This window comes from Anopheles ziemanni, chromosome 2 (assembly GCF_943734765.1).
Source record: "Anopheles ziemanni chromosome 2, idAnoZiCoDA_A2_x.2, whole genome shotgun sequence".
In the NCBI taxonomy this organism is placed as follows: Eukaryota; Metazoa; Arthropoda; class Insecta; order Diptera; family Culicidae; genus Anopheles; species Anopheles ziemanni.
In genome coordinates this window covers 91,824,715-91,840,940 of record NC_080705.1, presented here as the reverse complement: position 1 = coordinate 91,840,940, position 16,226 = coordinate 91,824,715, and the positions used below count along the sequence as shown (strand labels likewise).

Genomic DNA, 16,226 nt, shown 5'->3' with positions numbered 1-16,226 from the left:
TAAATTAAGCAGTACTGTGGTGTAAAAATAATAAGTTATCAATTTAAAAAAAAATTTAAAAAACCCAAATAGTACAATAGCGCTTGGTTTAAAAAAAAATGCTAAAACATATTATCGAACAATAAAACGGACCCAATATGGGTTTGCTTAAATCAAGCTTAAACATGTTCAACCACATCCTGAACCATAGAAGCATAAACTATACACGGAAGATGGATTTCCATACGACTGGAAACGTTATCACACGAGCAAGATTATTAACCCGCGCAAAACAATTTAAAAAAAAGTGTACCTTGTTTTTCCAGTAGCATAGCAAAGCCTACCGCTACCGGAAACGCCAGGAACACGTTAGCATGAAAATTTAACATGATTCCAACAGCACTGGAAGACTGTATCAAGAAAGCCAACGAAAACAATACCACAGTAGCCGCGCGGGCGCGTTAGCGTTGGAGGTATGCAGTAAGTAGAGCGCAATGAGAGACGACTACGATTACGCTACCTCCTAGAGCATATAGTGTCATCGCACCTCGCAGTCCTTCTTGGCAGCGTTGCTAGCCGTAGCAGCTGGTTGCTGTGTGTTGCTAGCAATGCTACTATTGCCACTATTGCTATTGTTTGATATTGGGTGCTGCTGTAGATGCTGCTGTTGCTGCGATTGTAGTGGATTCAAGGATAGTGGTACCTGCTGCTGCTGATGCTGATGCTGATGCTCCTGGTGGTGTTGCTGCTGCTGGAGAGAAGCTACTGTGCTGGACCCGAAGAGACCACCGGCTGCAGTGGCCGCGCTAACGGATGAAGCAGCGTGCGTCGTCACGGTGAAGTTAGTGTTGGTGTTGCTGGCTGCGAAATCTAGCAGGCTTTTGAACGACATTGACATGCCGCTGCTATTACCGCTGTTGGTGTTGTTGCTTGCCATAGCACCCATCGCTGAAGAACCCCCGTACAGCGAACCGCCGGAACTCAATCCCGCCGCTTCAAGTGTGGCCCGCTCGAACGAGTTTGGTGAATTGGCTGCCATATTTGCCGCCGTCAGCAAACGTTCGATCATATTTTTACTGGAAGCTTCAGCAGCTGCCACCAAATCCATCTGTCCGGCATGCTCAGCAACTCGCGACATAGAAGGACTTGGTTGTCCCGCCGCCGTCGCTACTGATGTTGGAGAATTGCCTGAGCCGGCCACCTTTCGATTTGGGCTGGGATTCATTGGCACCCTGTCGTCCGGAGCGTCAGCGCTACTCTTCGAGGACATGACGTACGCTCCACCGGCCGCATTGCGGGCCAACTTTAGACGAATCGGTGTGATGAGTGGTTTTTCCGCCGGTGCCGCTTGTGCCGCTGCCGCTCGTTCGGTGGACGAACCACGAGCACCACCACCACCCAGGGTGTGCCCCAGATTGTTGGTGTTGTGTATCGCCGCGAGATCGATGGCAAGCGGATCCGTTTCGGGCGAGGATGATTGCTGCTGTCGACTGCTGCTGCTACCACCTGCACCACCACCATCGTGAACCACTCGCTCGTGCGTGTTGTCCTGCGGTGTGTGAGATCCATCGACCGACGAGGCCGACGAGGTAGGTTTGTCCGATTTTTTCTTACCCAAGCGTATGACGATCCTCGGTGGCGCCAGCTGCGATGACTCGTCGCCCGTCACCTCCGCTGCATTGCAAATGATCTCCACATTTGACAGCTTCTCACCCTTGTCTCGCTTGTGTTTCTTCTCCTTTTTACGCTTCTTGTGCTCGGCACTACGTTCCTTGTCCTTGTGCTTGTGCTTCTTTGCTTTTGGCTCATCGTCCGTCGCGAGGGCACTGTTTGCGTCATTGTCCTCTTCGGTGCCAATGGTGCTGGCTGCACCTTCACCTTCTGGAGCAACTCCAGCCAATCTACCACCCGCCACCGTCGATGTATTCGCTTCGTCGTCGAACTTTATCGTTCTTGCGTACATCATATACTCACGCCGCAGGATCTCGTAGGATGGTTTGGCCGCATTGCTGGCAAGACGTTTCTTTGGTGGCCGTAAGCTGCTACTGTAGCTACCACCGGGTACACCAACATCGGACACTCCTACCTCACCGGAGGACGCTTCCATCATGCCGGTAGTGCCGAGCTTTATTTTCAGCTTAGGTGCCTGCTGCGGTGTTTCCTGGCTAACGGCCGTCACTGTGGCCGTACTAGTGTTGGCCCGATTGTTCCGCGAGCGACGCTTACCGCTTCCTGCTCCAGCGGCCGCACCACCGGCGACGCCAACACCGCCACCTGGTCCATCACTGAGCGAGCCGACCCCACCACTCATGGTCGAACCATTGGCACCGCTCACACCTGAAATACCACCAATAGAAGAGACCGCATTCCGCCTCAGCTCCATCATCATCAGCTCGTGGTGCTGCTCGGAGGTCACCGCCTGCTGGCGCAGCTCGCGTAACATGCTCGAAGACAGCTTCTTACGATGGATACCACCGTACTCCATGTAGTCATCCTTTGTCGGCATTGAGCCGAGCGAATCGATGGCCTTCGGGAAACCTATGGTGGTGCGGTTACTGTGTCCAGTACTTCCCGCCTGAGACATATCGAGCGCATGATGGTGCGGGACCGCCTGCGGATCGTCCTGATTCATGTCCTGATTCCAGTATTGCCGCAGCAATTCCTTCTTGCGCATACGCCGCAGGTTCGATGATCCACTTGTTCCACCGCTCGCGCCACCTCCGAGGTTTCCACTACCCACAGCTGGTGGTGGTCCGATGCCAACTCCCCCAACTGTGCCGATCGATGGTGTAATGCTGTGCGACGCACTGGCAATGGAATGCTGCATGGCTGAGGTCGCCTGGGAAACTCTTCCACTCGCACCACTGTCCAAGTGCGCCAGAGGACCTTTGATTTTCAGCTTCATTACGTTGCCGGAGTCCGCCAGCGAGGACATCTTGTGCGTCACCGGTGTCGTGATAGGGAGACTGTCCGAATCGTTCGTTTCCTCTTGTGGCGCTTCCAGCATCGATGGATCGTCGTTGAGCATAGCGGAGGGTAGGGCAGGGGTGGTGCAAGGCGTAATCGAAGCTACGGACGTTGCAACTGACGTGGCCAGTGATAGGGAGTTTGTCATCGGCAGTGTGTTGTTGGTGGCGTTCGATTCCGATGCAATGCTGCTACTGTTGCTGTTGCAGCTGCCGCCCGGAACTCCCGATAGCATAGAGACGCTGCCGCCAGTTCCTGCACCACCAATGCTCGCCACGTTCGTGGTGGCCGTGGTGACCGTCGTAGACTGTGCGAGAGACGTGGATTGCTGCCGATTGCTCGCCGTGTCCGCCTTGAGCGCCGACTGCAGTGCGTTCTCCATGTCCTCGTCGATGTCGGCGAGTGTTTGATCGGCGGTTCCACTCGCAAACACACCCAACAGCTGATTGTTGTATGCGTCCGTATTGGCGGACGAATCGAAGCCGGTATTGTACGTGCGCATATCGACAGGTCCGGGCAGTACGGCCATATCGGGTATGCTGCTAGCCGGTGGCCCTACACCTACCAAGCCTCCCGGCGCTCCCGAACTTCCCGTGCCGGATGAGCCGTAGGCACCGCTGGACGCCGATCCTCCTGAGCCTGCTCCGGAGCCAGCGGTCGATCCTGAATTCCTACTCGAGGATTTCGAATCAACACCCGCACCACCAGGACCAGATGTTGTGTTAGCTGCATTTGCGCTAGCCGCTTCAGCCGATCGACCTTCAATCGAACGACGTCGATCACGCATGTCCCGTAGCTTGCCACAATCAATCACCTCATCAAAGTCCAGATCGTACACCGTTCCGGCAATCTTGCTGTGAATCGAACCGCCACCAAAGCATCCAAAGTCCGGACCCGGACCGAGTGGACCACCGCGATGATGATGGTAGCCTCCTGGTCCTGCGTGTCCGTGTGGCTGCCCTCTTCCAGCACCAACGCCTCCACCACGGCCACCGCCGGAAGCTCCCATTCCTTGTACACCAACTCCCGGACCACCAAGGCCAGCGGCAACGTGTGCGCCGGCATGATGTTGACGTCCGGCAGTCGCCGCCGCTCCTCGACCGCGACCTCGCGGAGGACGTCCTCGAGACGGTTTGGTGCCCGGTTCCCCCTTCTGTCCCTTTCCACTCGCTGGTGGTGGTGGAGGAGGAGGTACCAAACTGGCTCCACTTGCCGCCCCGATCGCCTTGTGTAGATGGTCGTACAGTACCGAGGCAGATACGGCCGCCGCCCCAGTTTTCGGACTCTTTCCGGGGCTCTTGCCGGTGCCGACCGTTGTAGTGGGAGATTTCAATTGATGAGCCATCGGATGATGATGTCCCGGGTGTCCTACCGGTGCGCCTCCACCGTTGCTGTCGTTCATCATTAAACCATGATGGTGCGATTGTTGTTGCTGTTGTTGCTGCTGTTGTTGCTGCTGCTGTTGTTGTTGTTGCTGTTGCTGCTGCTGCTGCTGCTGCTGATGATGATGAAGATGGTGATGGTGATGTTGATGATGCATTGGTTGTTGCTGCTGTTGCTGCTGTTGTTGGTTTTGAATGCGGGATGAAGAACGGGACGATTTGGCGGGACTCTTCTTTGACGAAGGATGCACCATCCCTCCGCTTCCATCCATCGACATCATGCCGCCCATGCCATCTTGCGATTGCGCAAGTGTTTGAAGCGGATTGCTGTGGTTGTTGTGCCTCTGCGGAGTGCGTCGATGCTGGGGTGTCCTTGGCGTACTGCCGCCACTACCCGTACCACCACCGCCCCCACCTTGTCCAGCACTGTTAAGCATGAAGTTGTTTTGCTGCTGCTGCTGATGCTGCTGTTGTACATCCGTCGGTGTCGGTTGTCGACTACCCGCCGTTTGCTGTTTGTTTGGCGATACGGCCATTCCGGACAATGGCGATGACATTTGGTCCACCATTTGCATCTGCTGCTTCTGCTGACCGGATTGAGGTTGCTGACCCCGATGAGGTGAAACCATCGTGTCGGGCATTCCGAGATTGTGCATTCCAATTCCGGCTGCCGCGTGGTGATGTTTACCGGCCGCTCCAATCGGCGTCGTCGTCTGCGGCGGTGTTGGCTGTTGATGGTATGCCGAATTGGCAAAGTTCGGTGGATACAGACCGGCACCGGGCGATGGGAATGGAACCGGGACACTCGCCGGTGGAAACAGGGACACAGCGCCAGGATACTGCGGCGGTTGCTGTTGTTGGTGCTGGCCCGAGTGAGGGTCGTTGGCGAATCCGTACGGCTGTTGCTGCTGCTGCTGTTGTTGTTGTTGTATTGCACTATTATTCGACGAAGCAGTATTACCGTTGTTACCACCTGGTTGTGCGTTTTGAATGTCCATAAAGCTGTTCAGATCGTTCAGCTTATTGCGGTGACTACTATTGTTGCCCATTTGTTGCTGCTGCTGCTGCTTTTGAAGTAGCAAGTTCTCCTTCTCCTGCATCACGGCACATTCGTGCTGCTTCTTCTGCTGCTGCTGCTGCTGCTGCTGCTGCTGTGGATCGAGAGAGTTCAAACCATCGTTGGTCTGCTGCGGATTCCATCCACCAGTGCGCCGTCCTTGATGCTGCTGTTGCGGCGAAGGATGCTGCTGCTGCAGATTGTCAAACATTGACATCATTGAGGTAGCTTCGTTCTGATTCGGTGGCATACCAACAACCCCAGCGCCACCAGCATTGCCTCCAGCTCCGGGCGGCATTTTCATGCTCTGCATGAAGTCCAACCCTTGCATGAAGTGATGATGTTGCGGTTGATGCTGTTGTGGATGATGATGGTTCATTTCGTTGCCACCCGCACCTCCTATCTGCTGCTGTTGTTGCTGCATCGTAGGATGAATGTGGTTGGCCATCGTCGCACTACCATCAAATAGGCGCTTCTCTGCATCCATTGCATTGTTATTGATGTTGTTGTTGTTGTTATTATTGTTGATGCTGTTGGCCGTGTTGTTGAGTAGCCGTGCCGCTTCCATGCAGTTCTGGGCCAGCTGAGCCGTCGGAACGTTGTTCGAACCGAGCAAACCCGACGTCGGCGGAAGCCCGTGGATTAGCAGCGGGGCGGAAGAGGTGGATGTCGACGCAGATGATGTTGGTGTAGCCGATGACGGCGGTACCCAGCGCTCGTCCGACGGTCGCGATGTAAGATGATCCAGATGGTCGTCTTTGGAGCTTTTCGTAACGTGCTGTGATTGTGGAATCGTAGGTACAATCGCCTGCTGTTGCTGTTGCGTGGCTTGCTGAGATGTGGCTGTAGTTTGCATGCCGGATGGAGTGAGCTGATCCAGTGAATCGGGGCCGTACTTGGAAAAGTTCAGCTGTTCCATTTGCCCACCGTCCGTTGTCGTCGACGGTGTCGCCGTCGTCGGGGGCAGATTGTTTGGAATGTCTGCTTTCGACGCGCCGCTGTCGGTTACGGTGGTGTAATCCGGCAACTGTGGGGCCACCGAGTTCGGTACCACCATCGCGTCATCCTTCTTACCGCCATCGACAGAGCCCTTCGGGTCCGCGAGTGTCGGGCCAGTAGCATTACCGCCGGCATTATTTGTACCATGATGCTTTTTGTACTTCTGGCGCAGCTTCTCGACCAAATTGAGCGTCTCACGCTGCGTATCTTCCTTGCAGTCCTCCATGAACGGGAAGTTGAGCGTCTGGTTGAGCTCGAAGGTATCGTCGGTGACGGAGCTATCTTGAGGGATAAGCAGATCAAAGATGGACGTTGGTTCGCCCGTACCTGAGCCGGAACTGCCCAGCAGACCCGCCGCCGTTCCCCCGACGTCCCCATTGTTATCCTCTTTCATTAGCAAACCGTTATTCCCAGCAGCCGGCGTCGTCTGATCCGAACCAGCGCCAATGAAGCCAACGCCACAAACATTCGTCGCATCGGCAAACGGCGCAGTCGATCGGCTGTTCGTTAGCTGAAGGGACGCGGCGGTGAATGGTTGTTGCATCATTGCCGTCGGTGAACCCGAAATAAGGTTCTTCTTAAGAACTTCCACCTTCTCCAAATCTACGTTCGTTTCCATTGGTGTGAGATTTAAGTCATTGGCGGGTGCCATTGGCCCCATATCACCAACATCGGAGACCATCGGGTTCTTTTTATCGGTGCCCTTCACAAGAGCCTTATCCTCCTGATCCAGCTTTGGAGCAGCGTTTTCAGTAGGTTTCAACGATTCACCAACCTTGCTCGCTGCTTCGTTGCTACCGTCTTCAATTACAACCACGTCGTCATCGTTGGAGCGTGACGAGTCTTCCACCAGGGAAATGATTTCAATGTCCTTTTTCTTTTGCGCGACGACTTCCTGCGGATCTTTAGCTTCGGCGTGCTTCTCTACTGGAGTTGTTGATTTTCTGCCATCTTCCGTACCTACCTCCAGCTGTTTCTCTTCCTGCCTTGGAGACGATGTTACCTTGCTCGACGTCTTGCGTTTATCCACGGAGTCTTCATCGGTTAGCAACGATATCGCATTGTCACCCGATAGTTTATCGCCTCCAGCCACCGTGGGGGGTTCGGGTTTCTGCTCATCAACCTTGTTTACCTTCAAAGCAGGACTCGCCGTTGCTTCACGCGCTTCCTGCGTCTCCGCCTGACCAGTGGCCAATTTAGGACTTTTTCGCTTCCGCGTTGGATAGTGCTGATCGTCCGCTAGGGGACGCTTCAACGCCGACGCGTCCTCAGATGCTGCATCATCTGTAGACCGAACCGTCTCTTTACTGGCTTTACCCGGTTCAGTTTCATCGGCTACCGACGAAGGTTTCCGTTCGTTTGCTCTGGAAGACGGAGGTGGAGGTGTCATCGTAGATGGTGGTTTTTCCTGCTCAACGACATCGGTGGTGGTGCTGCTGGTACTCGGCTTGCGTCTGCCCCCACTAGCCCGGGTGTTTGTCACTATGTCTGGCGAGAGGAGTGGAGTGACCGTCAATGACTTTCGTTTCTCCTCGAGGTCGCTAGCAGTTACAAACACCGACTGACGACGACCACGCTTGGCGGGTGTCGAGGAATTGCTACCGATGGGAGTGCTTGGTGCAGCCAATTCGTTTGCAATGGCAGTTGCAGGTTGATAGGAGTTTCGTCGACTAGCGATTGACTTCGGAGTACCGCTAGCAGCCGGAGGACCGTCCGCATGCTTCCCACCAGCTGGTGATTGCTTGTCCTTGTTAGTAGCTTTTCCAGCGGAAACTCCACCGACAGCTCGTGCGGAACTGTCCTTTCCTTTCGCAGACATCGATTGCTTAGCAGAAGGATGATCTCCGCTGCTATCGTCGGCGTTAGCAGCTGTGGCAGTTGTTGACATTTTTCTCCCACTGCTAGCTCGTCCACCGGCCGTCGATGGGCTGCTTCCCTTCTTTGCCGCGGCTGCAGTGGCAGGGACACTCGAGGTAATCTGTGGCTGCTTCTTCGGATTGACATCTTCCTGTTTCGTGGAAACCGATTTCCTCCGATTTCGAGCAGCAGTTGTTGCTGTGGGTTTGCTTGCCTGCGACGGTGTCTCTTCTTCCGCGCTACTCGCGTTGCTACTGCTCGAATCGGAGTCACTATCGGACGACGAGCCCGACGAGGATGACGACGAGGAAGAGCTGGACGACGCGGATACAGAACGTGCTGGACCCTTGTCAAGAAAGGGCAACTCTTCCTGCCGCGCCGTCGCCCGAGGTTGCTGCGCTTTTGCTGCCGGTTGTCCTGTCTTAGCGGTCGCAGCCGTGGTCTTCGAGCGGTTTATCGTGCCAGCGGCAGACGCCGCAGCCTTCTTACCATCCATCGGTGCTTCTTCCTCTTCATCCTCGTCTTCCTCTTCGTCACTGTCCGATCCAGAGCTGCTCGAGCTGGAACATGACGAAGAACTGCTTCCGGATGAGCTCGAGCTGCTGGAAGGGGTTGAATTGGCCGTCTTACGATCTTCCTTGCTCCTACTGGCCGCCTTAACAGACGTCGAACTGGCCCCTTTCGTCGGCGCCGTAACCACGGAAGCCACTTTTTCATCGGGTAGTGGTGTCTCCCCGGTGGAAGGTTTCCCGAGTCCACTCTTGATGTGTTCAGCTGCCTTCTTTGCCGCCTGACGCTGCGGAACGTAGGCGAAAACTTCCAGATGATTTTCACGCTTCTGCTTCCCACCTGCTCCAGCTTCCTTGACTTTGCCTGCTTTATCCACAACCCCCTTTTCATCCTTCTCGCACTCAGTCGGCTCTTGAACGTCGTTAGAGCGATCTTTGACCGTTGCAGATTTTTCCCGCTGCTTCTCGACCGTGGTGGCAGGATGTTCTTTGGATTTGGTACGGCTTACCGGGTCGATCTTAGCAACCGCCGCCGTTGATTCAATACCTTCGACCTGCACATTTTCTTTCACCTGCGACGATGCCAACTGTCTGCTCCTGCTGTTTCCGCCACTGTTATTCGTTCCTGCAGATGACCGCTTTCCGGTTGTTGCTTTTCCGCTGCTCGCTGCTGCCACCGGCTTTGGCTCCGTTTCCTTTCGACTACGATTCGCAGTGAGGTTGCTTACGACGGAGGATTTTTCCTTACTATTACTTGCTGCACTGGTTGCTAACGCTAAGGCTGCATTGCTACCTTGATCGACACCGAGCTCAACCTTTGCACTGTTTCCACTGCTGCCCGTGCTAACGCCGCTACTCGTGCTGCTAATCGACACACTGCCACTGCTACTAGCACTACTGCTACTGCTGCTACTACTGCTGCTGCTGCTACTGCTGCTACTGCTGCTGCTGCCCGCTTCGCGATCCTGAGGTTTTCGCCCGCTCGCACCGGCACTGATCAGTAGTCCTGCACTAGCCGAGTTGCTGGAAGAAGCATTCGCGGAAGCCACCGACGATGTTGCACAAGCGAGCGCCGATGAGGTGGACCCCGAGGAAACTGTCACCGCCGAGCTGTTGACGACGCTCGTCACCGTGCTGCTGTTGTTGCTGGTTTTCATCAAATTTTCCGCCGCCTTTTTGGCTGCCTCGCGCTGCGGCACCACCATAAAGTCGGCCAAAAACTCCATCTTTTTCGAGGACGTGCTGATGCTGTTCACTGCTGCGCCCAGTTTGCCTTGATTGCTACTACTCGTCGTAATGTTGGTGTTGGCACCTATACTAGCACCGGTCGATGGTGTGTTGTTATCGACAGGTGTATGTTTGTCTGCCGCCTGCTGCGATTGCCTTTTCTTGCCACCCTCTTTGGTGCTGCCCGCTTTGCCTGTCGAAGCAGCTGTCCGCCCTGGTGCCGTGGGCTCACCCGTCGTACGCTTGTGTGCCACGTCCATGGCTTGAACAGAGGACGAGGAAGAGGAGGTTATGGAAACGGCTGTAGAGAGTGAAGACTTGCTCGCCGATACGGTAGATCCTGGTAGAGCCGATGACGGTGTTGCTACCGGTAAAATCATCGTAGGCGCTACCGTCGTCGTCGTCGTCGTTGACACGGTGGTGGCGGAAACTCGTCCCGATTTCAATGGAGATTTTTGCTTCAATCGATCCGCCTCCTGCTGCAGGTTGAACTCCTTCATGGCAGCCTTTGTACGGAACGGATGCTGCTGAGAATCGCTCGCCGTGTGATCCGTCTTATCCCGATCCGTACTATCACTGTCGGAGTAGATGTCGGAAATCTTCTTAGCGCGACCTCCACTACCTGCACCGACACTAGCATTGCCACCGCTGACTCCTCGACCACCGACGGCTCCAGCTCCTCCAGAATTTCGCGTCGTCCCACTGTTGTGCATCAACTCGTCGCTATCGTTGGAATCATCGTCATCGTCGGTTAAATGCATCGCACGCCTATCGTCCGCGAGCTCTCGCTCCATCTGGCGCAATGACTGATTGCGGAAATCTTTCTTCGGATGCCGTTGTGTACCGGCCGTTGTCGCCGACACACTACCCTTAACGCCTGGCCCAGAAGTTGCCACCGATGGTCGTAAGCGCGACTCAATCATTTCCTCGTCACTCGAACTGTCGTTCACAACACTGCGCCGTCGGTTGTTGGATTTCTCCGCCGAGGAACCAACATTAGTTCCCACAGTCGAACCACCACCACCCGCCGACCCTTTCCGGCGCTTCCGCTCAACAGCCTTCGTTTGACGGGGTTTCTTCTTCGAGGCGTTCGTTTTCTCCAGCTCGTCCTCTTCGCCATCATCCAGCTCGGAGGCGGAACTGTTGCTCACACTCATGCGCCGCGCCGTTCCGTTGACGTACGGAGTTGTTGGTGCCACACCCGGTTGCCGCTTGGAGGTGACGGAGAGCTGATTTTTGGTTCTTTGATTAGTGCTTGATTGTTGCTGCTGTCGCACACCGTTCACATCCGACGACAGCTTGCTCTTGGCCAGCTGCTGCTGCGATTGTGGAAGATTTTGGTGCTCGTGGTTGTGAGTCTTTTTAATCCTGGCCGCCTTGGATGATACCTTGTAGCTGCTGCTACTGCTGCAGCTGCTGCTACTACTGCTGCTACTACTACTGCTAGAACCACTACTGCTGCTGCCGCTGCTACTTGCACTGCCATTGTGGCGCACCTTTGCACTAGCACTGGCGGAGGACGACGAAGCCGCCTTGACCGTCGATTTCTTCCCACCAACCGTGGCGCCATCTTTGCGATTGTTGGCGCCACTAATACCGCTACTGATATTGCTCCCGCTATTGCTACTATTTACACCGCCAACGATCCGATCCACCAGCTCGTCCAGCGTCAACACTGCACTATCGGAATTACACGAGTAGAGTCTATCATATACCGTTGGGCCGTGGTTGGCCTGCAGGATTGCTTCGAGCGAGACCGGATCGAGCTGAGGAACCGCAGTGGCACTCGTCGATCCTGTTCCACCATTGCGCTGCTGCTGCTGGCTCACCATTGACGACAGCACGGTGACCTGCTTGTTGAAGGTTTGCTCCCGCATCCGGAAGAACGAACGGCTTAGCTTCTCCCGCCTGCTGACCATGTAGCAGAGATTGCGAACCCGCTCCAGATCCTGCCGCAGGTGCACGAACTTCTTCATCTTCTCGATCTCCGCCTGCTCCTGGTTTTGTGCGTTAGGATCTACCTCGTCCGTCTTCGGAGGCAGCAGTGGCCGGTTGTGCGCCGCCTTTCGCTTCAGTATCCAGTAGTTGTAGATATACTGCACGGCCTCCGCGTCCACGTCCAACAGTTGGTAGCTGATGTCTTTGAGACTGACATGCTTGTCGAACTCGGCCTCGATCTCTTGCTGGCGAGCCGCACGTGCCTGATTGCGTTCCTCCGATGTCATGTCCTTGCGCTTGCGCCGCTTCACATCGCCGCCTCCTCCGGTACTGGTCGATGGGCCGGCCTGCCCTGTACCGGATCCTCCAGCGCCCGTTCCAGATCCACCCGCCTCATCATCACTGCCGCCCGAGACGGAGCCGGCATTGTTGGCCGAGTTCCTGCCATTATCCCGCCGGCCCTTGTTCTCCCCGTGCTTTTGGCAGTACGAGCGCAGCTTTACGCCGTCTTCCGCGTGCTCGTCCTCGATGATGGCGCGCATCTCGAGCCCGTGCTGGAATGCACACGTCACGTGGTATGCCGTCTTGCACGTTTTCACCGAGCATTGGATGCAGGCACCGACACGTTCACGACACAGGGCACACACCAGCGCCCACCGGCTCGTTGGGATGGCGGAGATCTTCGTGATTGGCTCCATTCGATCGACCGATCCGATGCTCACCTCCGGGATCCACAGAGCACAGGAAACATGCGCCCACTTGTTCCCCGATCGGGTCGACTTCATTGCGCCACCCATATTCGGACACAACACGCACTTCGGCTTCTGTCCCATCGAACATGTCCTACATAACCATTGACCTACAATAGGGTGGGAGGAAAGAGAAACAAAAATTAAGACGAAATGGCGTGAAGTTAGAGCGCCTTGCGGTAGACCGAAAGCTAGCCTTCGGATTGATTTTCTGTTTCAACCTTCTTTCTTCATCTAAACCCTTACAGAAACCTTTTTTTTTTTTATAAATACGTTAAAACGTACTGCATTTTTTGGGAATAACATTTTCATTTAAGAGAAAGACGTCGCTTTAAACGGACCAAACCCTACTTACCAGATGGTATATTTGTTATTCCATAACAAGCTTGGTGAACGCAAATATTGCAATTATCACAGAAAACCATTTCATTCGCTTCCTCCGAATCCGGCGATCGGCACACGTCGCAGATTACATTCTCATCGTACTCGATGCCGAGGCCTTCCTCGGTTTTCATGATTGCCTGGATCTTATCCAAGCAGCGGCCCTGAATGAGAAGGAATGTTTAGTACAACAAGTGCTTGTGCAAATCGAATTCGCCACTCGACGCATACCTCCAGCTCCTCTATCACCCTCTCGAACTGCTCGTCGGTCACAGGAACCAGGCCAGACAGGTTGCGCTCGCCGTTCAGCACCTTCAGCCAGGCCGCGTCACACTGATCCAGATCGTAGTAGCACACGTTCTCTGCGATGACCGGCGTGCTCGAGAGATAATGCTGGTCATGGGTGAAATTCTCATCCTTCGTTATTCGGATGTACTTATTTTTCGGTCTATTGGGAAACAAACAAAACAATGGAGATCAGCATCGGAACATACGAACTGGTTTAAGGTCGACCGGAATGCTTACAGCTTAAAATCTTGCCGCTTCTTAAAGTAGGTCTCCTGCAGTGTCGCTACGCATGGTTCCGGAAGCGAGTCCGGGTTGACAGGCACCTGCACGCCACGCTCCCACTCCTGCTTCCACTGGTCCGCTATGACCCAGTAGTTTTCGGCCGCTAGTGGCTCCGAGTCCGGCAGTTTCATGGCACTGATAAGGTCTTTCCTGTAAGGCAGATGCAAGTAAAACGAATTAGTTAAATCTTGTTACAACGTCCTGGGCGTTTGTTTGGTGGCCGTATGCCTACCTAAACAGTTCTGCCGGTGCCTCCGGTGCGGTGCGATTGTAGATGCTCGACAGCTTGCAGTCGTTGACGGACCGCGGCTGCCAGTTTTTCGTTGGCGTCGTCGGTCCCCCGCCGCTTCCACCGGACCCCGCCCCGGAGGATCCGGCCCCACCGGCTCCGTTCGACCCGAGCGAATCCTTATCATCGTCGACACCAGCTCCGCCCGCACCGCCCGCTGACGACACGGGAGGCCGCCCCTTGCGTTTCTTGATCGGTGGCGGACCATCGTTCTCACCCCGATTGGTGCGCTTTTGGCTCTTCTGAGACATTTCTCTTCTTCCGTTGCAACACTCTGCTGCTGCCGCAATTCGCTTCTCCGCTGGCGCAATTAGTGGCGCGTTCGGGTCCGTGCTGTCCCGTTGCGCTTACACACAGGATGATGCGCTGGCCAGGACATGGGTACCAGCAGTAACATCACCGTAACCGCCCCCGCCACCACTATCACTACGGCTACTGCACACACACATACAGTCAGTGGGTGGGTGACAAACAGATATTTATAAACAAATATTAAACGTATATAAAATTATTCGAACGTACACAACACACTGAACACGCTTCCTTCTTGCTACGCTTCGCCACACCACACCACACCACCAACCCTGGGGCCACCCTACCACCCTCCACCAACACCTGCGCCGTGCACGCTTGTTCTTCGCTCCTCGCGCGCTGCTTCACGCAGTTGGGGTTGGTTATGGAGTGGGGTTTGATGGGGTGAACTATGGGGCTTGACTTGAGGCTCGAACTGAAGTCCTTGGTTCGGTGAGGTTCTTCTGCTACAAGCATTTATAGCGCAACTTTTCTTCCACTTGCCACCGTGCCGTGCAAGGTTTATGATTGTTTTGCTCAGTTTGTATGTTTACTTTTGCTACTTGTCGATTTGTTCGCACGTTCCTTGCACGCCGTTTTAGCGGTCCATGTGCTCTGTTCGTTCTGTACAATCGCGTTACACTGTTAGCAGGCATCAGCATAGCATTCCGTGCGCTGCAGTACGTCCTACAAAATTGAAAAAGAAACAAACATTAGTTTACAAATCCAGCTCAAAATTGATAATGCATCAATAACAACTGAGAAGTTGTATTCCGGAAAAAAGAAATAAATCAATCGTTAATGATACTTGCTTACGTAATTTGAATCTATCACATATAAACATGCCATAGTAGGCCGAGCCGGGTAAATAATCATTCATCGTAGAACAAGTAACAGATTTAATATCATTTGCCAGGCATAAGTGAAGGGTTCAACATAAGGTGATTTTCATTAGAATTGAGACAGTATTTTCAAATGCTACATGTTTTTGGTTATTAGTAAGTACGCTTAGTAAGTGAAACGTTTTGTTGAACATGAATCCCTTAAAAAAATGGGCCAAACAAAATGTCTGCAGTGACTTCTTTGGCTTCAAATCTTCCCCTGCATAATGTATCCCGAAATTCTCAACCAGTCACCCGATTTTCGCCAGCATCAAAATTGTGTCAAACGAAGTTGATTCGTAGGTGGCTATGTGAGTGTTTGGTTAACAAAAAAGCCTACATCTTCGCCACATTCCTGTGCACCTGATTGAAGGGAGATGATGTTTTTCTTCTCCGCAGGGATGTGTGTGTGTGTGTGTACACCCGTGTATCCTTCGCATAGTGTGTATCGGTGTGTTTGTAGACAAACATTCTATGCCCCAATAAACACGGAGCGCATCGGTGCGGCGGCACGGGAAGGAAGGGCAGTAAGGCTCTCATCCCTGGAATTCCTTTCTACTGCGCACCCTCGTCAGGGACCCTCCGTGTTCACTATAGCCCAAAAGAATCCTTCTGTGGCGCTTAGGGGGATCTCTTCCTCTCTCTGTCTGCTCCACTCGTGTTTTCCAACACCGGACACATGCGCACCACCGCCACTTTTCGCGCTTCCTGTAGCAAATGGGGACCCCGCCGTATTACACTACTAACGCTGATATGCCTGGTAGTAGTGTTGGTGACTGTGGGAGTTGTACGGATTTATTTATGTTTTCAAAACGCGTGCTGTGCGAGAGCGAGTGAGCCTATGTTTCCCCCTGGAGGTAGGTTTTTTTTTTATTTGGGCGGGAGGGATGATATCCGGAGGGATTTAGGATTAACCCGAGTCCTTCCTTGCCGTCGAAGAGTATGATGCAAGGCTTAAGAATGGCTCCTGGGGGGGTCGGACCAGCAATCGTCAAGCTTATTCTGTAACCATCATGGGTCGCTTCCGGGCCAACGCTGTGCCTTAGTAACGGGCGAGCTCGCTCTTTTTCGAATGTTCGCCTATGTGTTTCCGGAACTTATTTCATCCTACACTCATTTCCACATCGACAGCTTTTTGGTAGTGCCCGCA

At 54.0% G+C, this 16,226-nt stretch overlaps 1 protein-coding gene across 1 annotated transcript; it reads right to left on the bottom strand.

The window, feature by feature from the left end:
- Positions 1-97: 97 nt before the first annotated feature.
- On the bottom strand, positions 98-14,465 carry LOC131294731 (PHD finger protein rhinoceros). Its single transcript, XM_058322776.1, has 7 exons — positions 13,848-14,465; positions 13,571-13,765; positions 13,277-13,493; positions 13,020-13,209; positions 4,451-12,774; positions 1,888-4,366; positions 98-1,824 (listed from the first exon to the last, which is right to left on the bottom strand). Exons 1-7 carry the CDS (start codon positions 14,153-14,155, stop codon positions 518-520), a joined length of 13,020 nt encoding a protein of 4,339 aa, XP_058178759.1. The 5' UTR covers positions 14,156-14,465; the 3' UTR covers positions 98-517.
- Positions 14,466-16,226: the final 1,761 nt, after the last annotated feature.